Below are 25,199 nucleotides of genomic sequence, written 5' to 3'. Positions count from 1 at the left end.
AGCCTGGGAGGGTAGAGGGGACCTGCCTGGGTCCTAGGGGACAGGCGTGGGGGGAGGGCTTGCTGGCCCAGACAGGCAGGAATGTGGCCTACCCGGAAAGGGCTAGATGCCACATCCTGCAACCTCCCCTTAGTGCTCTCTAAACTCTCACCTCCCCCAACTGAGATGGGAGAGAGACCAAGGTTCCCAACAAGAACACGCAGACCCACCAGTCCCTATCTGGCAGGGCTGTCTGCGTCACAAGACTAACTGGTCCTCTGGCAAGCTGTACTCCTGTACCCCAGAAACCCCATGCAGGTCTTGCTCCGCATTCTAGGACACTTGTCCCCTCCCCCAAGACAACGAGAGAGAGAGAGAGAGAGAGAGAGACAACGAGAGAGAGAGAGAGAGAGAGAGAGAGAGAGAGAGAGAGAGAGAGAGAGAGAGAGACAGAGAGAGACAGAGAGAGAGAGAGAGAGACAGAGAGAGACAGAGAGAGACAGACAGACAGACAGAGACAGAGAGAGAGCACGCAGGAGGAAAACACCACACAAAGGCAGGACCCAGCAGTCCTAAGAAGGCCATGGAGGTGCACTATGGTCCCTGGAACACGGTCAGTGAAACCCCAGCTGCAGCTTGTTCCAGAGTGGAAGGCAGGTTTCTGGTGGGTGACAGATTCCCTGGCCAGTAGGGTCCTGTACCTTTCCTCTGTGTCAGGGTCACCGGCACAGTCCCCAGGTACCCATTCAAATCCAGGATCTGCCACTGTGAACCTGGAGCTAGCATACTGAAGCACCTACCGCTGGAAGCGTTAGCATCCTTAGCTATACAATGGGCTTTCCAGTGTTAACATTCCATGGCTCTGTACTGGACCTCAGAGCCCTGAGAACTGAAACTCACTGTAACAAGAATGCCTGTGGACAGGACAACTCACACACACACTGTTCACAGAACATCAGACTGTGCCCATGTGTTCTGGGGCATCCTGGAGCCACCTGGGGCCTTGGTTCTAACTTCCTGGTTACCTCAGCCAGGGACAGTAGCTGGGGACTATGGGTGGCTGAGCTAGAGGGCATCTCCTCTGTGCCGCAGCCCCAGGAGGGTCTGGCTGGCCTATCACTGTCTGTTGCAGAGCTGGTCCCCATTAGCAGATCTGGATGCTAAATGGAGCAAGGAGCCCAGAACCAGGACAGGGCAATGGCTGTCCTTGGGGTTGAAGTGATGTACAGAGGCCTGGGGAGTCATGGGGGAGGTAAGACAATGGGAGTGGGTGGGAGTCCAGGCAAACAGGTTTAGCCAGTGGAAGGGACATTGAGAGAGCTAGCAGGAACCTCCAGCATTTTCCGGGCTGTTATTCTAGGGAGCTTTTTATTTATTCAGAGGCTGGGGATGCGGCTTAACAGCTGTCAGCTCAATATTTATTACAGGTGCATCAGCCTGTACCACGGACCCTGTGATGGGGTGACCACAGGACCCTCTTCCCCCATCTCCTCGGTGTGGAGCATGCTTGAAAACCTGCAGGGAAAGGCTGAAGGTCTGACTTTCCTGAAAGTTAACCAAAGCCAGGTCTTGGTTTACTTTGGGGGAAACTGAGGCATCACCCTAGCGCAAGGTCACAGAGCATACTGGTCATTATAATAAACTAACGCTCTGGGAGATAAAAGATTCCAGACCACATTCAGAGACTAGTAGTAACCTGCCTGTCAGCCCAGGCTAGGTGTGGGCAGAGCTAGCCCAAATCCTGAGGTGAGACTGCAGCCATGCTTCCAAGATGCTCAAGCTCCCAGTGCCTCAGTTTCCTCCTCTGCATAAATCGTCCACCTCATACTCTGGCTGGAAGACTACAGGAACCCGGGAGGTACCCTGCAGCTAGGATTTGCTTACTCATTTCTGTATGACCTGGGAAGTGCTAAGAAGAGGCTCAGGGTGGAGACTTATGTCTGTTCATGGTCACCAAGTGCCTTCCTTATTAGGTTTCTAACAAAGGCTTCTAAAGAAGGCAGAGGCAACCAATAAATCCTCACCAAGAGTCCCTTCCTAACTGACTGAAGACATGTAAATGACCCAGCGCATGACTGGGAGTGCCAACTGGCGGAAGTGGTGGTGACATCATGCGCCCATCCGGCTCCAAGCCTTCCAGCAGCCTGAGGTCAGCTCGCAGAGCCATGGCACCTCCCCCAGGAGCCCCACGCTGAGCCAAGTGGAGCCTGGCACTGCCAGGGCCGGGGCTGGGCTGCCAGCTCGGATTCTGTGAGTCCTTCCTTCCTCACATACCCTCTGGGTGATGGCTTCTCCTCCCGTCCCCTCCTCCACCGCATCTCTGAACAGCATTTCCCCGGCAAACGTGAGATTGCTGCTTCTCATATAACACATGAGCTGTGGTGTGAACTTCTGGTAAATGAAGATCTTATTTAAACTGCATGCTATCAGGGGAGGAGAGACAGGTTCCAACATAGCTCAGCTGTCTTGCCAGAAAATGGAGGTGCTGGGGGTACTGGGGCCCAGAGCCATCAGTGTTTCTGAGAGGAGCTGGGAGAGGGGCAACAGGGCCTTGGACAGAAGTTTGCAATTATTTGGGAGGGACAGACAGGGTACCAGTTTCCAAGGAGGGTTTGGCAAGGAGGTTACCCCTCCAGGGAACTGTTGGCTATATGGAATAAAAGAATAGCCTAAGGTCATAAGACATCCCCAGAAAGGCAAAATTTGGATGGGGTATAAGAGCCGGAGCATACGTGATCCCAGCCCTCTGCCTTCTTAGCACAGCAGAACCACGGAGGAGTTCCTAGGTCCAAGCCAGTAGTCACTGAAGCCAGAACCTCTGAGTGGATCTGGGTGCCCCAGGATCCCACTGTTTAGCCAAGGCTGGAGAATCACAGAACCAGGATCACCTGGAGCCTTGTCAAGTCCCGTTGTCTATGCCAGACCTAGATCTGCGAAGCGCGGTGGAGAAAGCCAGGTGCGTGAACTTGGGGCAAACTCGGGGGCCGAGGCTCCCTAATGACACAGTATTCATTTTGCAATCAACTGCTCACTGAAGCCCGCTCTGGGACGGACACAGCCCTGCTCCTGCGGAGTGAGACGCCAGGTAGGTCTCTGATGAAGCAGAGAACTTCTGTGTATACATCCATGATAACTCCAGGGGGTAGCAAGTCCTGATGGGTGGTTTAAGAAGGACTTTTCTAGAAGGAGACGTCGGAGCTGACACAGGACAAAAAGGGAGTCAGGTTAAGCTTGGGGTCCCCCACACCTCACAGTGGGGCAGGTTTCCTTATGTGAAAACAAATGAGCTATGGAACCCACACTCTGGTCAACACCACTCACATTCACAGGGCGCCCATGGTGGTGCCCTGCCATGTTTAAATGGCACCATGTTTAAATGGCAGGAAATACTTGAGGCCAGTGGGCATGACAGCTGTTCTCTCTCCCTAGGAAATCCTACAGGCTACTGAGCTATGGGGACACTAGAAAGTGTCCAACTGCAAGAAGAAAGGGGCTTGAGTCTACTAAGCAAGCCCTCCATCTAACAGATAGGGAAACTGAGGCTCAAAGAGACATGCACAGCTTGGATGCAGCATCTCTGCTTTGAAAGGGGTAAGGGGACAATGGCCCCGCTGTGCCCTAGCTTGCTGTCTTCTCAGTTTTTACCATTGCATCAAGTCTCTGTCACTAGTCACTCGGTTGCTCTCTATGTAAACAACCTGTTCTGGCCACGCTGCAGGGACACATCCAGGGCACCTCTTGGCTCCCTGAGTTTGAGAGGGAAGAGTGGGGTGACCTTTCCTCTCACACTTTCAAAACCAACAAAGCCCAGACAGAATGGGGAAGGCTCCGGAGTCTGAAGTTTGGTGAGATCCGGAGTCTCCCATGTTGGAAACATAGTCCCAGCTGTCCACCCCTCGGTCACATGAAGAAAGAGAGCGGAATGTAATTGGGTTAGAGAGGGTGACCCATGTACCCAGGAAGAAGCTAGAGGGCATCTTTAGGAGGTTCCGGCTCAGGAAAAGCAGGGCTGAGTCACTGGTCACTCAGTGGACAGACAAGTGAAATTGATTTCTAGTTTGGCCCCTGGCTTGCTTAGGTCATCCCTGATTCTACCTTTGGGGTAAGGCCTGGAAGCCAGTCTCAATGGCCTTGACTCTGCTGGACGCCCTCTCGGAGCCTACAGTTGGAGGGTGGGGGTCCTGCTCAATCAGAAAAAGGCTTGCCTTGAGTTTGCTCTCCATATCCTTGTCATCTCAGCACTGGGGAGACAGAGACAGGCGGGTTCCTAGAGCCAATTGACTTGATCTGCTACACGAGTAAGTTCCAGACCAATGAGAGACCTGTCTCAAAAAGAGATGGGTGGTCCCTGGAAAGTGACACCCCAGGCTGTACTCCGACCTCCCACACCTGTGCCACAGGAATACGTACCTACACCGAACATGGAGAAACACTGCAGGGGGAAAATACAAGCCTTGGGAGGCCTGCCGCAGACCATGCCGCCACACCTCTGCCTCAGGACAGACTTGGACAGCAGGATTCTCACACTGGCTCCTGCTCAAGTCCAGGGGACATTCTCACGTGCTCTATTAGGACCATCAACGTGAGAATTCCCTAGAAGGAGCCTTGGAAAGGAAGTCGGGGAAGTGACCATGAGAGCTCCGAGCACACGGGGATTTGGTTTGGTTTCTTTCTGCAGCAGACACCAGGGCGTCCTGGCAGTGGGCAAAAACTCTGGTATAGTAGTCAGGGTGGGAAGCGAGTGGGGAGGCTGCCAGTGGTCCTCTCAGAAGAGGCAGACTCTCAGCCACGCCCCCTCCTCAATAAAGGTCACAGGATCCTGGGCAGCATGGACAGCATCATCAAGTTGTTACAAGGGCTCACTGACTACCAGGCAGGATTCTCAGGCTGGAGCATGGTCTTCCAGTCATTGGCTCTAGTACCCCTGCCTTGCCCACCCTACAGGCACGCTGAGGGTGCTCAGTCCCGTATCTCCTGGATGCCGCTGGCATACTCCTGACATGGCACCCCTACCTACACCCTAGTAAACATGTGTTCCCTGGCTGTATTTAAATGGCCAAGGGCTGCCTGAGGCTGGGGCCGGCTTTGGAAAAGCCCCATCATTCCACCTGTCTGAAGCACTTTACCCTGGACCCCATTACATGGTGACTGCAGACTGGAAAGTCTGCACTTCAGGACAGCTCAGTTCTTTCCCGTCACTCAGCATCCATGACTCTACCAGTAAAAGCATCCGACATCTTCCTCTGGCCTCCACCTGCACACGCGTGCGGATGTTTGCAACAACTGCAACTGTACACGCGTGTACATATAACACACACACACACACCATACACACAGAAAAATAAAAGAGTGGAATTAAACAGCAATCATAAGCACAACTATGGGATGGGTTCTCCGACCTCCACATGCCTGATCGAATCCAGCCCCTGGTGGTCTGTCTGAAAGGGCTATGTTAGTCCTGCATCTCAGATAGGGAAACTGGGCAAATGGTAAATCCACTTGGCCAATGGCAGACCACTAGCAACTGAAGGATCCTGGGGATTCCAGAACCCAGCCCCCCTCAAAATGCATTCTTTGTCTGAGAGAGTAATTTACAAATGTTTTGCATCTGACCCAAGGTAGGAAGCAGGGTGACCCCAGGAACTAAAGGGGAAAGGGACCCCACAGACTTGAGCACTGGGGTAGTAAGGTGGTGCCCAGTGGCCAAGTGTGCGGTCAGTAGGCACTTTGTGCACCTCCTGGAGTCTACGTGGCAGGACCCTCACCATGCACCCTTCCAATCTCAGCATCCTCTGCCTTGACCTCTCCGTCTCGGGCTCCAGACAGCCTGGCCGGTCCATGGCAGACCAGAAGGGAGCAAAACACACAGGCCTGCCTGACCGTTTTCTACGGACGGGTGGCCAGCAGAGCCTTATGTAACTTCTACCGGGCATGGCAGATGGTGCCCTAGCTCACGTGCCATCCAAGCTGGAGCTGACACTAACCTGGCCTGACATGGCACCCGGTCTCCTCTGCTCATGAGCACAGAGCCCATGCCAGGGCATCGAGGCATGGAGAGGTGTGGAAAGTGGCCCAAACGTTCGTCATTCAGATCAGTGGTCATGGCCCAGTCAGGTCCAGCAAGAAGCCAAGGCCCACTCGCTAGCAGACAGGTTCCAGCCATGTAGGAAGGGAACATGGTGCCCTCCTTGCTGTCCCGGTTTTGGGACAGTACCTTCCCTGAGTCAAGGCTTCTGGGGTTCAGACAACAGTTTCCTTAGCATGGGCCTCTGGGAGATGCAGAGCTGGTTGCTTGCTTGGCTTTGGCCAACTCAGTTCCCTTGTTTCTCTTCCTGGATTGGTGAACTGAGGCGGCTGGAGGGTCTGTGTTATCTGTGAGTCACCCTGAGACTTGGCCTTTGGGCCAAAGCTTCCACGCTCCTGGAAATTCTTCAGATAATACAGGCTCTATCACAGATAACCCCTGGGATCTACAAGTCACTTCACGGTCCAATTTGAGCCTTATCCAAGAAGGCTGCAAAGAATCTCAGAACTCCCTAGGCTGATCCCTTCCACCTTCAGTCCAATACAGCCTGTCAAGCCACACTTTCTAGGAAGAAGAAAGGTGAACAGGGAGTTATGGGTAGGCTCCCTCCTTTCCATGGTTCTGTCTATTGTATGCAATCTTCCCAATAACCACCAGGTCTGCCACTTTCAGACAGGAGAGCCCCAGAGCTCAGGGAACTGTACTTAGATATGCAGCCAGGACTTGAACCTGTGTTTTCTGATTCCAGGATGAACCCTGCTTATTTGACTAGAGGAAGCACAGAGAGGCCAAGAAACTGTTTAATGCTACCCAGCAGATCAGCTTTGGGACTGAGACTAGAATTAGGCTTCCAATTTCTCCCAAGGTTTTTCCAGCTATTTGTGTGTGTGTGTGTGTGTGTGTGTGTGTGTGTGTGTGTGTGTGAGAGAGAGAGAGAGAGAGAGAGAGAGAGAGAGAGAGAGAGAAGGGGGAGTGAGGGAGAGGAGGAGGGGTGAGAAGAGACAAACTAAGTACAGCTGGCAAGCAAGGAAATGTGAGGCCAGATGAAATTTGCAGCAGGGGTCACCGTGCACAGCAGCCCTGGCTGCTAAGCTGCCAGACAGGAGTTCAGACCAGCCTGTGACTCCTGGCAAGGGCCGGTGGATACCAGCTGTGAGGGTGGTAGCTGAGCCAGGCATCTTGCTTGCCTCAGCCAAGGGCCTGGGGATATTTATCTCCTAGGAATGCTCTTGAATCGTACTGCTGGGATGTGCCACGGACAGCCTTGGGCAGCCTGACCCTGCAGCCAAATCTGCTACCCTCACTAGGTCTCACTCATGCCAAGAAGCTAGGGGCAGTTGCTGCGGAGGGCTGGGCCTGGACTCAGCCCCTGGCCCTGAGCCTCCCCACATGCTGCTTAGTCTGCACCTGCTGCAGGCAGCAGAGCCAATGTCCATGCAAGGGGCACTCTGCACAGCTACAAGCAGTGATCAATGGGCTTGGGCATGCAAATGGGATACAAGTTTGTTTTATTTAGAGGTAGAGCCCTGGAACTGGCTATGTAGGCCGAATTGGTCTCGAACTTATGATATACCGGCCTCTGCCTACTGAGCACTGGGGTTACAGGTATATGTCACCATGCCTGATCAAATGCAAACATTTACAGCCCAGCATGTGTCTAGTCTGCTCTCTCCCCACACAGCGGGGACCAGGACACCAAGCTGCAAAACTTGGTTAATTCCTTGTTGGCTTCGTTAGATTTATTGAACAAATTCTTTCTTACCCAAGGGCCCTGGCCTCTGAGTACACAGCACTTGCTGCGCCCGATCTTGGTAAGCATTTAGTAAAGACAAAAAGAGTAGAGGAAGTACTCAGGCAAGGCAGAGGGGAGGCAGTGAGCAGAGGACCGGGAATCTCCCAATCTCCAGTTACTCATCCAGGCAGCAGGGCAGCAGTCAGAGCTCCCTCCTGGCCAGCGGCGTCTGTTCATAGCTTCCTCCCTGTCTCACTTTGCCACTACTGAGCACCTGACATTGTGCTGGTCCTAAGATATACCAGGAAGTAAAACCAGACCCAGGCCCCCCCAGTCGCTTAGTAATCACGGCTGACAGCCCCGTCACATCTCCTGGTCACTTTAACTCATCACCCTCCCAGTCCCTGCAACAAGGAAAGGGAAGCCACACAGGTGGGAGGCTGCTATTCCCTGGGACAGGCCCCACTCCAGACCACTGCTGGCTCTGCCTCTGGGCCGTCACAAAACGACTTGAAGGTGCTTGGAGCAACTTTCCTGGCATTTCTGACTCAACTTCTCACGAGCTCAGCATAGCCCTCTGCATCTCCCGCTAGGTGCTGGAGCCCCAGGCTGGGCAGCCAGGCGCCGCTGATAGCATTACCAGCCACTTCGCTTCGGTTCCTTCTCTTGACGCCAGTAATGCCTCCCCTCCGGGCGCCACCCGGGGCCTCTGGGGATTGCTGACTAGTGGGTGAGCAGAACTGAGGAAGCCTCTGAGCTACCAGGCAGCAGAGTGGCCACCAAAAGCAGAAAAGACATCCTTTTCCCTACCACCCACCCCCGGCTCTCCCACCAAGGGGAAATGCGGCCGCCAGGGGCTATGTCCCCTGTTCTCCCACAGTCACACAGGAGAGCAAGGCCCATCCCCCACAATGGACTTCCAAAGGAGCGGGACAAGGAGAGAAGAGGAGAAAAGGCAAAGGACTCCAGAGGACCCCAGCTGGTGTCAGATTATGTCACATGGCTCACCAGGGAAGGTCGTACTGTCGGGTTAGTCCCACAGAACCCAGAGCACCAAGAGGCTGAGCTACCAGGCCCAGAAACAGACACCATCACATCCTTTTAGCTCGGCCGCCCTGGGCGCTTTTCTCAGTGCTGAGCAGAGACCCCAGGCCCCAGAAGTCTTCTGGGACAGATCTGGATCTAGGTAAAACCAGAGCCTTTCTTGTGGGACTGTAGAGGTATTCTTCCCTCCACTCCCTACACAAACAATCCCTCCAGGCCTCCCCTCCTCTCCACAGCCCAAACTGCTGGACCTTCAGGGCCACTTTTCCCTTCTTCAGGAAGTCTGACCGCAGGCCCAACATGCATTTCCTGTTGTTTCTAATTCCCATAGTAACGATGACAGTGGTGACTTAGGAACAGGTATATGTATCAAGTGTAGGGCTGAGCTGGGGTTCCTATGTCCAGTGTGTGCCCGGAATCCTCACGTCTACCCCACCAATCAGCTTCCCTTACTCCTGAAAGTGAACGGACCGGGGCCAGAGTCAGGCTGCTGGCTGTCCCATTAGAACCACTGTAGACTCCCCTTACCCCCAGCCCCGTTAAGTTTGGTAGGGTCCCTTGCCTCCTTCAGTCTCCTGAGCCCCTAGTATCCAGGGCTCTCTGTCCTTGGAGGCCAGAAGAGATGCCTACAGAGCGGGGGAGAGTGAACTTAAGTCCTAGAAGGTAATTTATAGGCAGGCAGACAGAGAGAGAAAAAGAAACAGAGACAGATCAACCGAGACTCAGGGCTGCATAATGTACACATGGGCTTTCCAGTCAATAAATTGACTTTCCGGATGGGCCTCTATAAACACAAATGAAGTGAAGTGGCTCTGGATCTTGGCTACCTCTGTCTGCTGCTAACTGCTAGCTAGAAAACCCCATAGCCCCTGAAGATCTACCATCTACCTCTTCCAAACTCCACACACAGGTAGGGAGGGAGATCAACCAATCCTGACCCAGAGAGGGAAAGAGGTGGTCCAGGGTAATAGAACAGAGGAAGAATAAGGCCCAGACTTAGTAAGGTCAAGGCCAGGAGGTACTGGGACACCAAGTCTGGAGGCTCCCTGCCTTCTCCAGACCTCCCTTCTCTTTCTGAGCAGGATGACAGTGTGAACAGTCACCACACGCTAGGCACCTCACAACAGTCTTTCTTTGGGGTACATGAGCTCACACAATCTGCAAAACACCACCCCTATCTCACAGACGAGGGACCTGAGGCACGGTACAGTTCAGTCAGCCATGGCAGCCTGGGGTCGGGTGGGCGCTATATTAGCCTTCTCAGAATCCTAACTGCTGGCCACACCAGGCCCCCTACCTGGCAGATAGGGCCCTAGGGACTGGCCTCTGTGGAGGAGGAATGTGAAGACTGGGACTTGGGGGTGAGGGCAGCAAGCAGGGAATTCTCCCCCAACGGGATCCCATCCCTACTTGCTAGGCTCTATCCAATTCCAAGAGTCGCGAAGAGCAGCGATGTAAGAATCTTTTTCATCTCAATTCCCTGCCCCAGGTCCTACCATGAGTCAGAGGCATCGGGAGCATCCTCAAGGGCCCCAGGGAAACCTGGATGGTGTCAGCTGGGACCCTGGCTCATCACCACCTCTAGGAAGTCCACAGGCTTTGAGAAGCTTTCTGCTGTGCCCTCCTCTGCTGTCTTTCTGCAGCATCCAAGACTCTTAAGAGCCATTTAGGATCTCTGGAATGGACATCAGGGTCCCCTTTTAGACAGTGACCTCTTTGGGAGCCAGGGTTTCAGGCCTCGTGAGTGAGTGAGTGATCTGGACCCAGTCCTGCCTCTTCAGCTTCCCAAGACAGCATCCACCTCCCAAATGGGGTTCTCGCAGGCATACCCAGAAAAGGGGTTTGTAAATTATAACGTGCCAGGCACACGGGGTTGGGGTGTGGGGCTCCTGTCACCAAGTATCTCATCCGAGAGTTAGAATGGTGGCAGTTCTCAGCATGGGCACAAACAGGAAAAACAGGGAGCCATTCACCAGCCTGCCACAAGCAATGGGGAAGAGCACCTGTGTTTGTGACTATGCCCAAGCCCAGTCCAAGATGCAGTGTCCCTCAAGGAAGCTCTGCAAGCTCCTTCCGCGGGAAAACTTCAGAGACCCTCTTGAGATAAACGGGCTTGCAGGAGCCACAGCCAGGTGGGAGGGCAGACGGCATCATAGGGCCATCCACTCCCACAAAAATGCTCCGGGTGAACTAGGGCTGGAGGAGGAGGTGGAGGGGTCCCAACAGCAGATTCTAGCACCCAGGCCAGACCCTTCACACAGCAGGATGCAAGATGGCACCAGGTCTTCTAGCGCTGCAGGGCAAATGGCAGGTCCAGTCCTGAAGAGGAATCCCCAGCGAGACATAATGGATGGAGCTTCCCAGACCTTTCATGACTCATGGTCCCTACATCACACACACCTGTTTATACCCAAACAAAACGAAACCATGCCCGTATGACATTACACCCCCCCCCCCCCATGCTCAAACTTCCACACACTGATGCACACACGCCACACCCTCCTATACAAAAGGTGGAAACCGTAGCACACTCTGGTCCTCCTCCTCCTCCTACACACACACACACACACACACACACACACACACACACACTCCACACCCAAGACCGACATAACACTCACCTTCCTCTCCCCCTCCCCCAAACACGGTTCCACCTGCCACCTTCCCACTGCACATTCTCACAAACACTCCTCAGTGCAGCACAATCTCACACCCACAGGCCCGCCTTGCTGGAGCCGGGGAAGTTGCGATGCGCTAGGGGCAGCTTGGAGGAGCTGAGAAAGAGGGGCGTCGGGAAGGAGGGGGGGACACAGTGCTCAATGGTTAAGTGGCACTTTGAACTCCCAGGACTGGGCAGACTCGGACCAATTATATTGACTGGGGAGAACGGTGAGAGGTGGACACGGAACAGGAGGGTTTTGGTGCACTGTGGTTGGTACTTAGCAACACCAGGTGACGGACTGTACAGAATCCAACCCCCCAATCTTCGGAGCCGCTAATCAGACGGCTTTGTAGAAAAGGGGACAAACAGGAGCTCTCCCAGCAGCCCGGAGCTTTGGGAGGGAAAAGGAAACAAAAGGAGGGAGGGGTAGGCAGCTGATTTATGCCTGCACTTCAGCAAATGTTTTCCCTGCCATTAGCCTCGGGAAGATCAGGAGCCAGAGGAAGGGCGCGTGGGGGGTGGGGACCTGTGGCTTAAGGAGCTCAGCCCGGGCTTGTTTGCCCGCCGGGCTGCAGCGGAGTTCCGATCCTCAGCCTCCAGATCCTACGATCCAGATTTGGCCTGTCAACTAACTCCCTGAGAACAGCCGGCAGCCGGCCGGCTTCGGAGTGCCAGTCTTCTCTCAAAAGGCTTGGGCGGGGGTGTGGGGGACGGCTCACTTGTTGCCCTAGCTCACCAAAATCGCCCAGGTCGAGGGGGAAAATCCCCCAGGCGCCGTGCCATTACAGGCTCCAAAAGGGCAGGAGGTGGCGCTCCAGCCCAGACTTCGGGACCCAGCCAATCAGGAGCGGAGCAGGGTTCCCGAGCCTTCGGACACATGCTTCTCCCTGAATGGTTCTCATTATGGCATTTTTAATCCCTTTAAAAGAGAGGGGAAAAGCACAGCCTGCACTTGTTTGGGTTCATTCTGCCTTCACAGCTTTAATGACTCCATTTGTGGAAGCTGTTTAGGAAGCTGGTGGAGAGGCGTTGGAGAAGGATGCCAGTAGAAGTGCCAGCTCAGGCCTGGCAGCAGCCTTTCCCCCTCCCTTCCCCCCTGGGGGCCATCTGCCTAGGCAGCAGTTTCTCTGGTAGGCTCATGACCACCCAACCTCAAGTCACAGCCGGGTACCCAGGCCCTTGCCTTTCCTGCAGATTTCAGACTCCAATTCGCCTCCTTTCTACCCCAAACCCTGCTGGTTCCCCAGGATACTACTGTGGCCGGCCAGTCCCCGGGGGAGGGTTGAGTACTGTTCACTCAGTCAACCTTGTTGTCCAAGCACCTGGGATAGAAGGGCTACAGCTCACCCTGCTTGTTCCCCCAAGGTCCAGGACATCCCACAGACATCGGGGTGACTCTGGGAGGGGTTTGGGGGCCCAAACCTTATCCTAGCTCCGACAGACAGGAATACCCTTCACATAAGGATTCCATAAGCAAACCATGGCAGAAACACAGGTTCCCAAAGTGTCCCCAACTCTATAAATGAATGTGGCCACCTACAAGGCTGCCCTTTGACCATGAAGGCCAGGGAGCTTAACCGATGACCTACATTTTGCTAAGACCAGTACCTGTGGTTGGTGTCATTTGTGAGCATCTACCTGGTCTTGGAGCCTTATTCCTGACCCTTGTCAGGCTGTGTTCTGCTAAGCAGGATTCAAGCTCCCCAAGCAACTCTCTTTCTCCATTCCTGCTACAAATCCAATCTAAACCAACTGTCAAAGTGATCCAACTTAGGTGGGGCCTCAGCTTCATCCAGCATCCTGAGCCCCCAGGGAAGCTGTCCAGCCTGCTGGTGAGGGTAGAGGGATCAAGGAGCCTGAAGCACTAGCCGAGGCAGGCCCTGGAGCTCCTAGTTCAAACTCCAATTCTACTGAGCTCCAGTGTGACCGTAGGCAACTCCAAACGCCTTTCTCGGGGCCCCAGCAGTTAGAAATGTGGAACTGTTAGGTCCTATGGAATTCCCCATTGGGTAGGGAAAGGAGCGGGCCAGAGCAGAGGCATTACAGGAGAAATTCCTCCTCTGCAGTGGTACCTCCACTTTTTAATGAGAAAGCCCATTAATATACTTGAGTTGTTCATTTGTTTAAGCAAGATGGGAGCTTGCTGTGGTGCGGTGGAAGCTTAAGGTAAGGCACCAAGCCACAAAGCAACAGCAGCTCAGACACTAGGAAAACTCCCAGTTTAATTGCTCCTTTAAAAGACTTTCAAGAGCTCCTCTCAACTAACCCAGCCAGAGGCCTGGGAAGGGCTGGGTGGGGTGGGGTGGGGTGGAAGGAGACTCCCAGGACCAGCCAGTGCTTTTGAAGTGGCGGCTCCCAGCCAGTCACTTGCTGGTTGGCGTCTTCCCAAGGGTCTGAGGTTCTAGAGGTCTGGTTTTGATTCTTCTATCGTAGAGAGCTTAATGCTTAAAAACAAAAATTCTCTGCACTCTCAAGGAGCTGCCTGTCATAGTCTCAGGAGGCAAGCGGAGCAGAGGGAAGTGCCCGCTACTTTGGAGCCCGTTCCTGTAATCACTCCTGCCTCATCAATCTATCTCATTGCAGCCAGAAGGAAGTGTGGAAGAAGCCCGCTGTAGCTGAAGTTGATCTAGCTGACAGAAAGCAGCCCAGCATACTAGTCCAAAATTGGTGTGAAGTGCAGACAAGATGTGGGGAAGGCCTACACTCTAGCCTTGCTTTTCCTCATCAGTGAAATGGGATCAGGAGGGAGACACTGGAAAAACCTAAAGAGTATTCTGGTAGAAAAACGCCTCATGCCCGTGGCTGTGTGAGAAGAAGCGTGTTCCAGAAGGTAGGTTCCTAAGGGCAGCATATTCCGGGCAAAGGAAGGCTGCAGGCGGACCCCAGCAGCTGGCCCTGCTCCAGGCTGGTGGGCAGGAGGCGCCCGCCGTGCTAAGTAATGAGCCCAATTCCAACACCGTTTCTGTTCGCTCGCGAGAAATCAAAGCTGGGTATTAGAGGCCATTTCTGACTGGGCACTGTTCATGCCCAAATCCATCAAAGCCCTGGGCCTGGGGTTTCTTCCGGGGAAGATGGGGGCTGAATGCTTTGTTCGGCAGAAAAAGCAGGCCATCTCCAGCATTCCTGGCCCAGCCCACCCACCCAGAGAACTTCAGGTTCACTGGTCCTATTTTTCCTCCAGATGGAGTCCCAACCCCAGCAACTTTGGTATCTATTCCCGAACCCACTACCTGCTGATAAATATATTCATATGTTTCCCAAGATGCAGCCTGACCCATGTGCCATTTCCAAACAGACTTCACTCCACCTTTCAATCACCCCACACAGCCTTAGACAGAAACTAACACCCAATCCAGCACCTCCCACATCTAACTGCACCCTTTAAAACAAGGCTGGTCATTTAGCTTGCCTCCCCCTTCCCCATCATTACCTTCCAACTTCAAAACACTGCTTTAAATACCCGAGTCTGCCCAAATCATAATTAACTCGGATCAAATGATTGAGTGTTGTAACTTTACAGCACAAGGCTTGGGGAAAAATAAAAACTGTGTGTGTGGGGGGGGGGTGCTTAAAAGCAAGCTCTAGCCATGGTAACCATTAATTCCAGGGGAGGGACCTTTAGCGCTTTAAGAGAGGTGGGAAGGAGGGGAGGGCAGAAGTCAGCTTCGTTGAGGGAGGTTCGGGATGGGGAAAGCCGAAAGTGCTAGTTTTCTTGGCCCATTCTAAGCCTTTGCTTAGGGGAGGCCTTTGTACAGGATGCCCCCCCCCCCAATTCCCTCCCACCCAACCTCGGGTGTCAAGGCATCCTGCTGGCAGTTCACCTGCTTGGGTACCGGAGAAGCTAGCGCGAGTGTGTACTTTTCCTTCCAAGGAAGACGCAGCCCACTTTGCAACGCCCAGCAGAGGCAGCAAGACACTTCCACGTTCGCGGAGGGAGAGGAGGATTAGGGGACTTTATAAACTTAGGAATCCACCAAACCCTATTAGGGCATCTTGCTGCGTCCAGGTGCGGTTTAGAGGCTCACCTGAGAATGCCAATAACCCACTTAAAATTGGGGGAAATTCGGCAAGGGATATTACGTCCCTTCACTCTCTGTCAACACTCACTCAGAAACAATCCACCAACCACGAAACCCTTCCAAACCCTACCGCGCCGCACCTCCGGAGACCAGGGTGTGCAGGACTCGGCCCCTCCCCCTTCAAAGGCTAAAGCCTTCGGGCCTCGTCTCCCCAAAGGTGGAGGGGAACACGCGCTTTCAGGGCTCCGCAGTATCCTGCTCTCTCCCTCTGACCCGCAGAATGCTGCGCGTGCTGCCCACGAGAGCCCGCGGGAGCCGGGACTCGGACTTAAGTTGCAGGCAAACGGCACGGAACAAACATTCGGCCCAGGTAGCGACAGCTTTTCGGTGGCAATCGGGGGTCACCTGGAAGTGAATCAGACCCCATTCTATGGCCAAGCAACTAGCCCTTGGAGGCAGGAGCAGTGAGTTTCGGGCTTACGTGGCACCCCAGGTGGTAACGCGTCGCCCCCTCTCCCGGGCGCCGAAGCTGTTTTTTAACTTGGGTGCGTCCACCGCGTCTCCGGAGCGCAGCGACTCCCCAAGAACCACCCGAACTTGCGGTTAGAGGCTAGGACTCGCCAGATCCGCATCCCTGCGTCCCACTCCCTCTTGATCCTACCTGCTAGGCTCAGTGTCGGGTCCCAGCAGAACAGCAGCGCCAGCAGCAGCGCGCCCCGCGTCCCGCTCCGGGCCCTCATGCTCCTGTCGCCCGGCCCGGGCGCCTCTCCCTCGGGGCTCTTTCCCGGGCCCCAGCCTCGCCGCCTTCGCCTTCGCCGCCGCCTCGCCGTCCTCGCAGGCGCCCGGCAGCGCCAGCCCGTGCACTCCGTGGGCGCAGCGGCAGCCACGCTGCGCCGGGAAACCGCCCGGCTGCACGGAGCGCTCCGGGAGTCGGACGCCGCTAGGGATCCCGGCGCTTGTGCGCCCTTTCCGCGATCTCCCGCGGCGAGCGCGCTCCGCGCCCTGCTCCGAAGTTGCGCGAACCCAGCAGAGTGCGCTCAGCGGCGCTCGCAGCGGCCGCGCCGCGAAGTCTGGCCGAGTGGGGTGCGCGCTCCTCTCCGCGCCCAGCCGCTCCCAGCGGCTCCTCGCCCTCCCCGCCGCCGGCCACAATGCCCAGCGCCGCGGCGCGCTCGCCCTAGAGTCAGCGGGCCGGGGCGGGGCCTCACGCGCTATGGGGCGGGGCATGGAGGACAGGGGCGGGGCCACAGGGCCCTGCGAGGGGGTACTCCACCGCTGGGCAGGCGCGGCCGAATTGGGGCCTATCAGAGGGGACCCTCGAAGAACGTAGTCTCCAGAGCACCGAAAAATCAGTCCGCTGAGAAGCGGAGTTCACCGAATCTTCTTGCCGAAAATAAAGAAAATAAACTTTCGTGCCTTTCTTAGGTCGGGTATAAGTCGGCTTTCGCTTTTGATTCCATCTCAAAGGAGGTACGGGAGTTTTAAGAAAAATCTCAAAACACCCAAATCCTGGTGGAGCTGGGGATGTAGGTGAGGAGTTACAGTTGGGGGTATTTGGGCCTGAGTTAAGATCATGATTGGTTCTATTTCTCTGCATGACCTAGGACAGGACTCTTTACATGGGATCCGGAAGGATGGCTCTTCAGAGGATGTGGTGAACCAGCCAAGTGTGTCGGGAGGGGCCTGCTGCTGCCTTTGGCTCAGTGTAAACTTGGTTCTGTTCCTTATGCGTGTGACCTTGAAGAAGCTGCTGAGCTCTTTCCATCACTGTCATCTGTGAAATGGGGAATAGTGATGTTAACGGTCTCATGAAGGAGCAAGGAGCAGAATGGAGGAATTGGAAGGAAAGTAGTGGTATAAACGGTGGTCCCTGTTCCCAAGATTCTTGTGGGAAGTCCTGATCACCCAAAGGGGGCCCACAAGCCTCTGTGGCCAGATGAGGTTTGGAGGATGTCTGTGCACCAGCTGACATGAACATCCCTTCAGCGAAGCCCTCCATGAACGGGCATCATTTCAGCTAATTCCTCAACTCTCTGGAGAAAGTACCATAGACACTCGCTTTATAGAGTAGAGACTGAGACACAGAGAGGCAGAGCCATTTGTCCAGGATGACACACCCAGCTCTGAGTGAGGGAATGAAGGGGATAAGGGAGATGGGGTTGGAAAAGCCCCATAGCTGAGCATGATGGTGTATGCCTTTAATCCCAGCATTTAGGAGGCAGAAGCAGGAGGATGCCTGTGAGTTTCTAGGCCAGATACCAAGGGTCTCCCTGCTACCCCTTAACCCAGATCAGCTGTTCCTCTTTGCAGGTCTGGAACAGTCCTCAGATATGGAGGCAGTGTGCTTCTTCAAGAAGAGGGCAGCCTAGGCAGGCTCTAAAGTTGGTGAGAGGGAGAGAGATGTGTGGGGTGGTAGTGGTAAGGATGTCAAAAGAGCCACGTATTCCCAAGTTGTTCCTAGATTGGAGAAGAAGAGGTTGGGGAGGCAGAGTTGCTGACTACAAGGTTAGTAGTATGAGGGTAGGGCAGAGAAGCAAGAAGACCCATCCTAGCCGTGCCATCGTTCCCTGAGGGAGGGGCAGGCAATGAAAGCAGGACTTCCGGACACCCCCTCTCTCCCAGCTCCACATACTGAAGACTGGAGATCCACGGAGGCAGTGGATGGAAGCAGCAGTGGATGGAAGCAACACCCTGCACCATGGCTGGCCAGGAGGGTGGATACGGGTGGAGTGAACTCCCGAGGCAGGACTTTGGTTTCTGCGGGCAAAGGTAAATGGGTTATTTTTAGCCTGGCCTGGAACAGCATGAGCAAGGGTAGTGGCTGATCACACCCAGCCATCTCCACCCATCCCAGACCGCAAACGCATAGCCCTACACACCCCTGGACAGTCACACATACCTGCAAAGGAGTATACAAGTAAATATACAACAGGGATGCACAGGTGCAAGAGGCTCCTTCCTGAAACACCCTGTGTGTAAACATCCACCTAGAAAAACACCCACGGATGGACCAAAACCCACGGGGCTAAAAACCCCAAACACACCTCCAAGCACACACATTGACATCTGACTGGAAAGACAAACAGGTATTTTGGATATTTAAAGACTGCCAGGAAACACCGTGGGTGCATGGGTACCAAGACTCACATCTCATGCCCAGACCCTAGACACAGGCACAAGGCCCTAGGCCTGAGAACTCAATAGAAGCTGCAGGTCATTCTCCCTCCGTGGGGGAATGAGAGACTTTGTGCTGGGCATAGAGGGGATAAGAAGCATTTTTCCTCCCTTCTACCCAGCCCTGTTCCACCCTCCAGTCTGGAATCTCTCTCTGCTTTCAAAGAGCAGAATCACTTCATTCTAATTAACTCACAAATGAAAGCATCACACAGCTAGGGGCAGCCACACTAACCTTGCCGGGTGGGTTCCATGCTCTTCCATGTCAGTGAACATCTCTGTACCTAGAATGACCATTCTGAGGCCATGGAGCTTCCTTAGGGTTCTGCACATGCACGGTCAATCACAGCTTTTATTCACTTGTCCGAGAGAGAGAGAGAGAGAGAGAGAGAGAGAGAGAGAGAGAGAGAGAGAGAGAGAATATCTCTATAACAGAGTTGAAACTAGATAAAAATTAGATTTATAGGGGCTGGAGAGGTGGCTCAGAGGTTAAGAGCACTGACTGTTCTTCCAGAGGTCCTGAGTTCAATTCCCGGCATCCACATGGTGGCTCACAACCATCTATGAAGGTTGCCATCCTTCTTTCCTCATCATCCAGTTTCTCCAATCTTAACATCTTCTCACAGAGGTCTGTCTCTCTGGATTCAGGGTCAGCCCTTTCAGGGTCTCCCATAACTCCTCTGGGCCCCTTCCTGTGTTAAATCTCAGGAAGATGCCTTTCCCAGTCACCTGCAGCTAGGGGACCCTGGTCCCCGACACTCCGGTCTAGCCCAGGCAACCTCATCTTTGGCCCTCAACAATGGCCACTTCCCTCCCATATGCAAGGTAACACAGTGGAGTAGGTGTACAGACCTTTCCAGATGTGTCCCCAAACCCTGTGCCATGACACTCAGTCAAGGGGGGGGATGCTTATAGTTGAGCCAAAACGAGGGCACTGAATTGTCAAAGTTGGCCTCTTTTTGGGGTGAGATGTTCAAGACAGGATTTCTCTGTGTAGCTTTAGAGCTCCTCCTGGAACTCGCTCTGTAGACCAGGCTGGCCTTGAACTCACAGAGATCCATCCCTGCTCCCTCTCAAGCACTGGGATTAAAGACTGCACCACCCGCCTAGCAGCCTCTGTTTTTATTTATTTCGACACCATCAATGATGCTTCCTGCACACAGTAGGATGCATTGTGAGGTGGCAAGACAGAAGACAATAGCTATGAGAAGGAACCCCAAGGCTCCACCTCCATGTCTGGAGGCAAGGGGCCCAGGGTCTGAGGCTGGAGGCAGGGCAGCCTTTGTAGGGGTGCAACTGCTTTAAAAGCCTGGGCCAGTGCTGACCCTTAATGAAGGCTGCAGAGGCTTCCGGGACCACTCTCAAATCTTCCAAACAGGATAGCATGCAGGACTGGAAGGTGGAGCCAAGCTGATGGATGTAGCCCCAGACCNCTTACCTGCTGGGAGATCTCTCGGGCCACTTAGTTGTCCTTTCTGGGCATCAGTGCCTTCCGTTGTAAAAGGAAAATAATCACCACTTCTCAGGACTAAAAGGAATATGCATACATCCTCTAGTCTAGCTGAATAACAGCTACCTATTTCATAACAATTATGATTTGAAAGCAGCCTTTGGGGCTCCCTGCAAGAGCGGCTGGCAGCGTGTGCGTGGTGTCTCTAGCCTTGGCTATGCTCGCAGGTGCCACCAGGCGGCGCACTGCAGCCTCATCCTCCTCAGCGCCGCTGCAGGCTCAGGAAGCGAGGCAGAGAACTGTGGAACCGTCCCCTAGTCCATCCTTCTGGGACCCTCCCAGGAGAGATTTCTGTTCACTGAGGGGGTCGGAGGTAGGCTCTCAGAAGGATCGATATGTGGGTTCTCTATTGGGAAGATTTGAGAGTTAAGTTCACACAGCCGCTCCTGATTAGTCCGGGGCAGAAGGATCTCTAGACATTTTGTCAGCTGCAGAAGGGAGACATCTGTGATAGAAGTCCTTCAATGTGTAATGGTATCTGCATAGCCAATGCTGAGACTGGCCTAAGTCCTTCACATGCTAACCACATACATGATAGGTGCTGTTGGGGCCCTACTCACCAGTGAAGGCAATGAGACCCAGGTAGCAGGACAATGGACAGACCCACCCCGGGACAGTAGATCTCCAGCCAGATCTCCCCTTTTAAAAAACTGAAATGTGGCCCCGTGGTGGCAGCATACCTTTTTAATCCCAGCACTCGGGAGGTAAAGGTCTGCGGATCTCTAATTTCAAGGGCAGCCTGGTTTACAGAGCAAGTTCCAGGACAGCCAAGGCTACACAGAGTAACTTGTCTTAAAGAAAAAAAAAAAATGAGAGGAGAGGGCCAGAGAGATGACCCTGCCAGTAAAGGGCCTGATGCAAAACCAGGAAGGCCAGAACACCCAGTAAAGAGCAGGACTCAGTGAGTGCCATATTCCCTGTGCTGAGAAGGAGGGCATTGGGGAGCGGGGGTCCCTGGAACTCACTGTCCAGACAGTGTGCATAACAGGTGATCTCCGGGTTCAGGGAGAGTCCCTCTCTTAAACCGTAAGGTGGGGGGTGATTAAGGACGACAATGTTGACCTCTGGCTTCCACATGCATGCACACACATGTGCACACACAGAAACAACATATACCAAGCAACACACATACACACGGCTGGGGAAATGGTTCTTTAGGTAAAGTCACTTGCAGCCATACCCGGTAACCTGAGTTCACTCCCAGGATCCCACAGGGTGGGAAGAGAAAACTGACTCCCAAAAGTTGCCCTTAGCCACTGAGCTTTCTCTAATTTTCTTTTGTTTTGAGACTTGGGCCTCTGGTAGCCCAAGCTGGCTGTGAACTCCTGATCCTCCTGCTATTACCGGCTAATTGCTGGGGTTACAGGCAAGTGCCACCATGCTGGGCCTCACAATTCTTTTCCTGCCAATTTACGAAAGTAAATTATATTTTAGTGAAGGTTTGATTTGCAGAAAATTTTAAAGTACAATGCGGAATGTTTCCCCACATCCCTTAGGCCATTCCCTTCGTCATGTCTGACATCATTAGTCTCAAGTCACTAGGATGAACTGGAGTTAACGTGAGTTATCTTGACTTGGGCCTTATACCCCTCATTCTGGGTTGGGGTCCCATTCCGGGACCCATTCCATTGTGACGCCTTAGCGCCCTGTTGGCTGTGGCAGTTTCTCAGCACCTCACCCTTATTCCAATCACCCTGGTAGCTGAGGATGATTGGGTGTTTTGGAAGATGTCTCTCACATGGGGTTTGCCCATCTTGGCCTTCACAATCATCTCCCACGGGGGTTCTGATTTATCCGATCCATAGCACATCAGCTTGTACAGTGGCCACTGGTCATGGGCAAGTATGCCTTGACATGGCCTGGGCAGGTTCATTGTCCTCAAGCTGGGGTGCTGGCAGGTCCCCCAAGGGGTAAAACAAAATGGAGCCATAAGCATGGAAAAGGGATAAGGAGAGATTGCAGGTGTTCAGTCGCAGGGACAAAGGCCCTGAGACAGGAAAGTGAGAGGTGAGACAGGTCAGGAAGCTGAATGACCAGACACCGGAAGGGGCAGTCCCAGCTAGGGTTAGCCCCGTGAGCTAGAGCTGAGATCTGACTATGGAGATAACAGGAGTCACAGTTGTGACTGACGCACGAGACCTCATGGGTGTGTGCCAGGAGCATCTCGGGGTTATGTGTCACAGGGGTCTGAGGAGGGGTGGATGGTGAGGAGGTGTCCATTGAGGGCTTCCAGAACAAGAGGATCTGTCCCAAGGCTTCAGGGAGTGTACTGGGGGAAGCAGAGGTCTCTGGACTTAGTGCCACGGCTTTGGGGGGTGTGGGCTAGGGAGAAGCAGTGAACTGGAGTTCGAACACTGTTTGCTCAAAGTCTCTGTGGACTCCCCAGCACACGACTGTGGGCATAGCACTGACTGGTGTGCTCAGACGTGGTCATTATTTTAAAAATAAGGACATTGGCTGACACATGCATTGATAGTTTCAGCCCCCACAGCCAGGAACACCACATGGATTAGCTGTGATAACCTAGAGGAGGCAGTCATGGTCATTCTCACTTTGAAAACAGAAGAGCTGAGACTTGGATGACCCCACTTAGCTGGGACAACCCCACTTAGCTAGGGACAGAACCAGGCTCAAAGCCGAGCAGCTGGTTCCAGAGCCTATGAAGCCAACAAACAAGGCGCTCAGGACTCCTTGATCCCTGACACAATCTGACGGATGGCGGAAAATCCCAGGTTCTTTTGTTTTAGGCCAAGCTTTCCTACTGGCCGTCTAGGTTGTTCTCGGAGGGAGACATTAGCTGTGAGCGTATTAAAATGGAAACCAAGGAGCTGGAAGATGGCCCAGTGGGTAAAGTGTTTGAGACAAGAGCACGAGAACCTGAATGTTTATCCCCAGAACAGGGGTGCAGCCAAATGTGGAAGTCTACATCTGTAATCTCTGCACTCCTGTGGCAAGATGGAGGCAGAAACAGGAGGATTCATGAACGATCAAGGGCCAGCTAGTTCGTTGTGTGTAGGTAATAGTAGACAGCTTGAGACCCTGCCTCAAACAAGCTGGAGAGTGAGGTTTTCCTCTAACTCTACACACACAAACATGAGAGAGAGAGAGAGAGAGAGAGAGAGAGAGAGAGAGAGAGAGAGAGAGAGAGAGAGAGAGAGAGAGAGANAAGAGAGAGAGAGAGAGAGAGAGAGAGAGAGAGAGAGAGAGAGAGAGAGAGAGAGAGAGAGAGAGAGAGAATTTTTTGAGACAGGGTTTCTCTGTGTAGCCCTCTAGTTCCTAGAACTCCCTCTATAAATCAGCCTGGCCTTAAACTCAGAGGTCCACGTGCCTCTGCCTCCCGAGAACTGGAGTTAAAGACATGCACCACTATATCTAGCAGAAGAGAAAAATTCTTATGCTCATGGTTAAGAGCACTTACTGTGAAGACCCACTTTCAGTTCCCCAAAGCCACGTTAGGCAGCTCAGTACTGCTTGTATTCCACTTTCAGGTGACCAGACGCCCTCTTCTGGCCACTGTGGACATTGCATCCATGTGGAGCACATACAAGTATGCAGGCACATACACATAATAATAAAAATAATTTTTTTAAATAAAGGAAAATAAAATTCCCAAAGGAAAAGGACTTATCTGAGGTCTCCTCTAGGGTCAGACTGTGTTCTCATGACCAGCTCATTCCACCAGCTTCTCCTAAGTCATGAATGGGAATTCTGTATGCAGAGGTCAGACAAAAGGAGAGAACACGTATTACCATCCTGGGGGGAAAAAGGGCAACAGTCTTTTTTCTGCTTTCTCATAGTTGACTGTTGAGACATTCCAGTTTCAATGCATTCAGGTGAACATTGAGATACCTTATTTAATAAAAACATTTAGAATCGTATTCTATATTTATCTTGAAAAATAATACAGCTCTTGGCACATACAACATCCTTTTGCTGTGCCAAACATGTCCATTTCAATATTGCTTGCATGACGCCTCCAATATTGTTCATGCAATAATAGACAGTTTATCAAATTAAATACAGTAACTTTCCTTCTCAGAGAGGGCAAGACAACATAAATAACCCACTCCATGAGGTTCATATTTAAATCAGCTTCTGTATAAAGCATAGCTTTCTTGGAGAACTGTGATTCTGTATGGCTTGCATTGAGGCAGAAGGACAGTCACCGAAGTTATAGCTGTCACTTCAACTAAAAGCAAGAGACAATTCAGGAGGAATTTGGAAGACAGACAACCTTCTCTGTCATGTTTCTTGCGGTCCTGCGTTTTTAGTACTGCTGTCGGGCTCTCTTGAAGACTGAGCCAGCGTTGAAGATAACGGACTGTCATTTTCAGGACAAACGCCAGACACGTCCTCCAGCGGGAACCAATCCGAGCTGATTCACACACGCTTTCTGGAAGGGCAGGAGGAAGAAGGTCCTCCCGCAGGAACGGTCCCTTGGGATGTGCTGCTGGCAACCGAGACCATTTGCCTTCTCACTTTGCTAAAGCATACATTGAAAAGCCTCACTATGATAGGTAAACCGTTTAGTGACTTTAAGTACATTTTAGAGGAGATAAATTATGCCAGAGAGAGAAGGGGAGACACAGTGAAACCCCTCTGTTTTGAATTCTAACCCTAATGAAGCTCTCTCCTCTATTGTCAGGGATCTCTTCTCACTGCAAGTGACGTACACGATGCATCTGCTTCTGAATATTTAGATGTCCCTTGGTTTTGCTCATTTGCTACAGAATCTCCTCCACCCTGGACTGTGATATAGTCCTAACCATCCTTCACGGACAGGGAAAGGTGGAACTGGTTAGGGTTTCTCTTGCTGCAACAAAACGTTATGACGAAAAAGCAAGTTGGAGAGGAAAGGGTTTACCTCACTTACACTTCCAGATCATAGTCTTTCATTGGAGGAAGTCGGGACAGGAACTCAAACAGGGCAGGAAGCTGGAGGCAGGAGCTGATGCAGAGGCCGAGGAGGGGAGCTGCTTACTGGCTTGCTCCTCAGGACTTGCTCCACCTGCTTTCTTATAGAACCCAGGGCCAACGGCTCAGAATGGCACCACCCG

The 25,199-nt window shown here is 53.1% G+C and overlaps 1 protein-coding gene across 2 annotated transcripts in view; it reads right to left on the bottom strand.

Annotated features, from left to right (window-relative positions):
• Unc5b (unc-5 netrin receptor B) overlaps positions 1 to 16,346 on the bottom strand; it is a 69,422-nt gene extending 53,076 nt beyond the window's left edge. For both annotated transcript variants that reach the window (XM_050141875.1, XM_050141882.1), the window contains exon 1: positions 16,123 to 16,346. In XM_050141875.1, the coding sequence (XP_049997832.1) occupies positions 16,123 to 16,201 (79 nt within the window). In that variant the 5' untranslated portion in view covers positions 16,202 to 16,346. The remainder of the gene's footprint in view (positions 1 to 16,122) is intronic.
• Between the last annotated feature and the right edge of the window lie 8,853 nt (positions 16,347 to 25,199).

This window comes from Alexandromys fortis, unplaced genomic scaffold (assembly GCF_014885135.2).
Source record: "Alexandromys fortis isolate MF-2015 unplaced genomic scaffold, M_Fortis_MF-2015_v1.1 scaffold_9, whole genome shotgun sequence".
NCBI classification, from domain to species: domain Eukaryota; kingdom Metazoa; phylum Chordata; class Mammalia; order Rodentia; family Cricetidae; genus Alexandromys; species Alexandromys fortis.
Note: the sequence above shows the minus strand (reverse complement) of the source record. Positions and strands in the feature narration are given on the sequence as shown.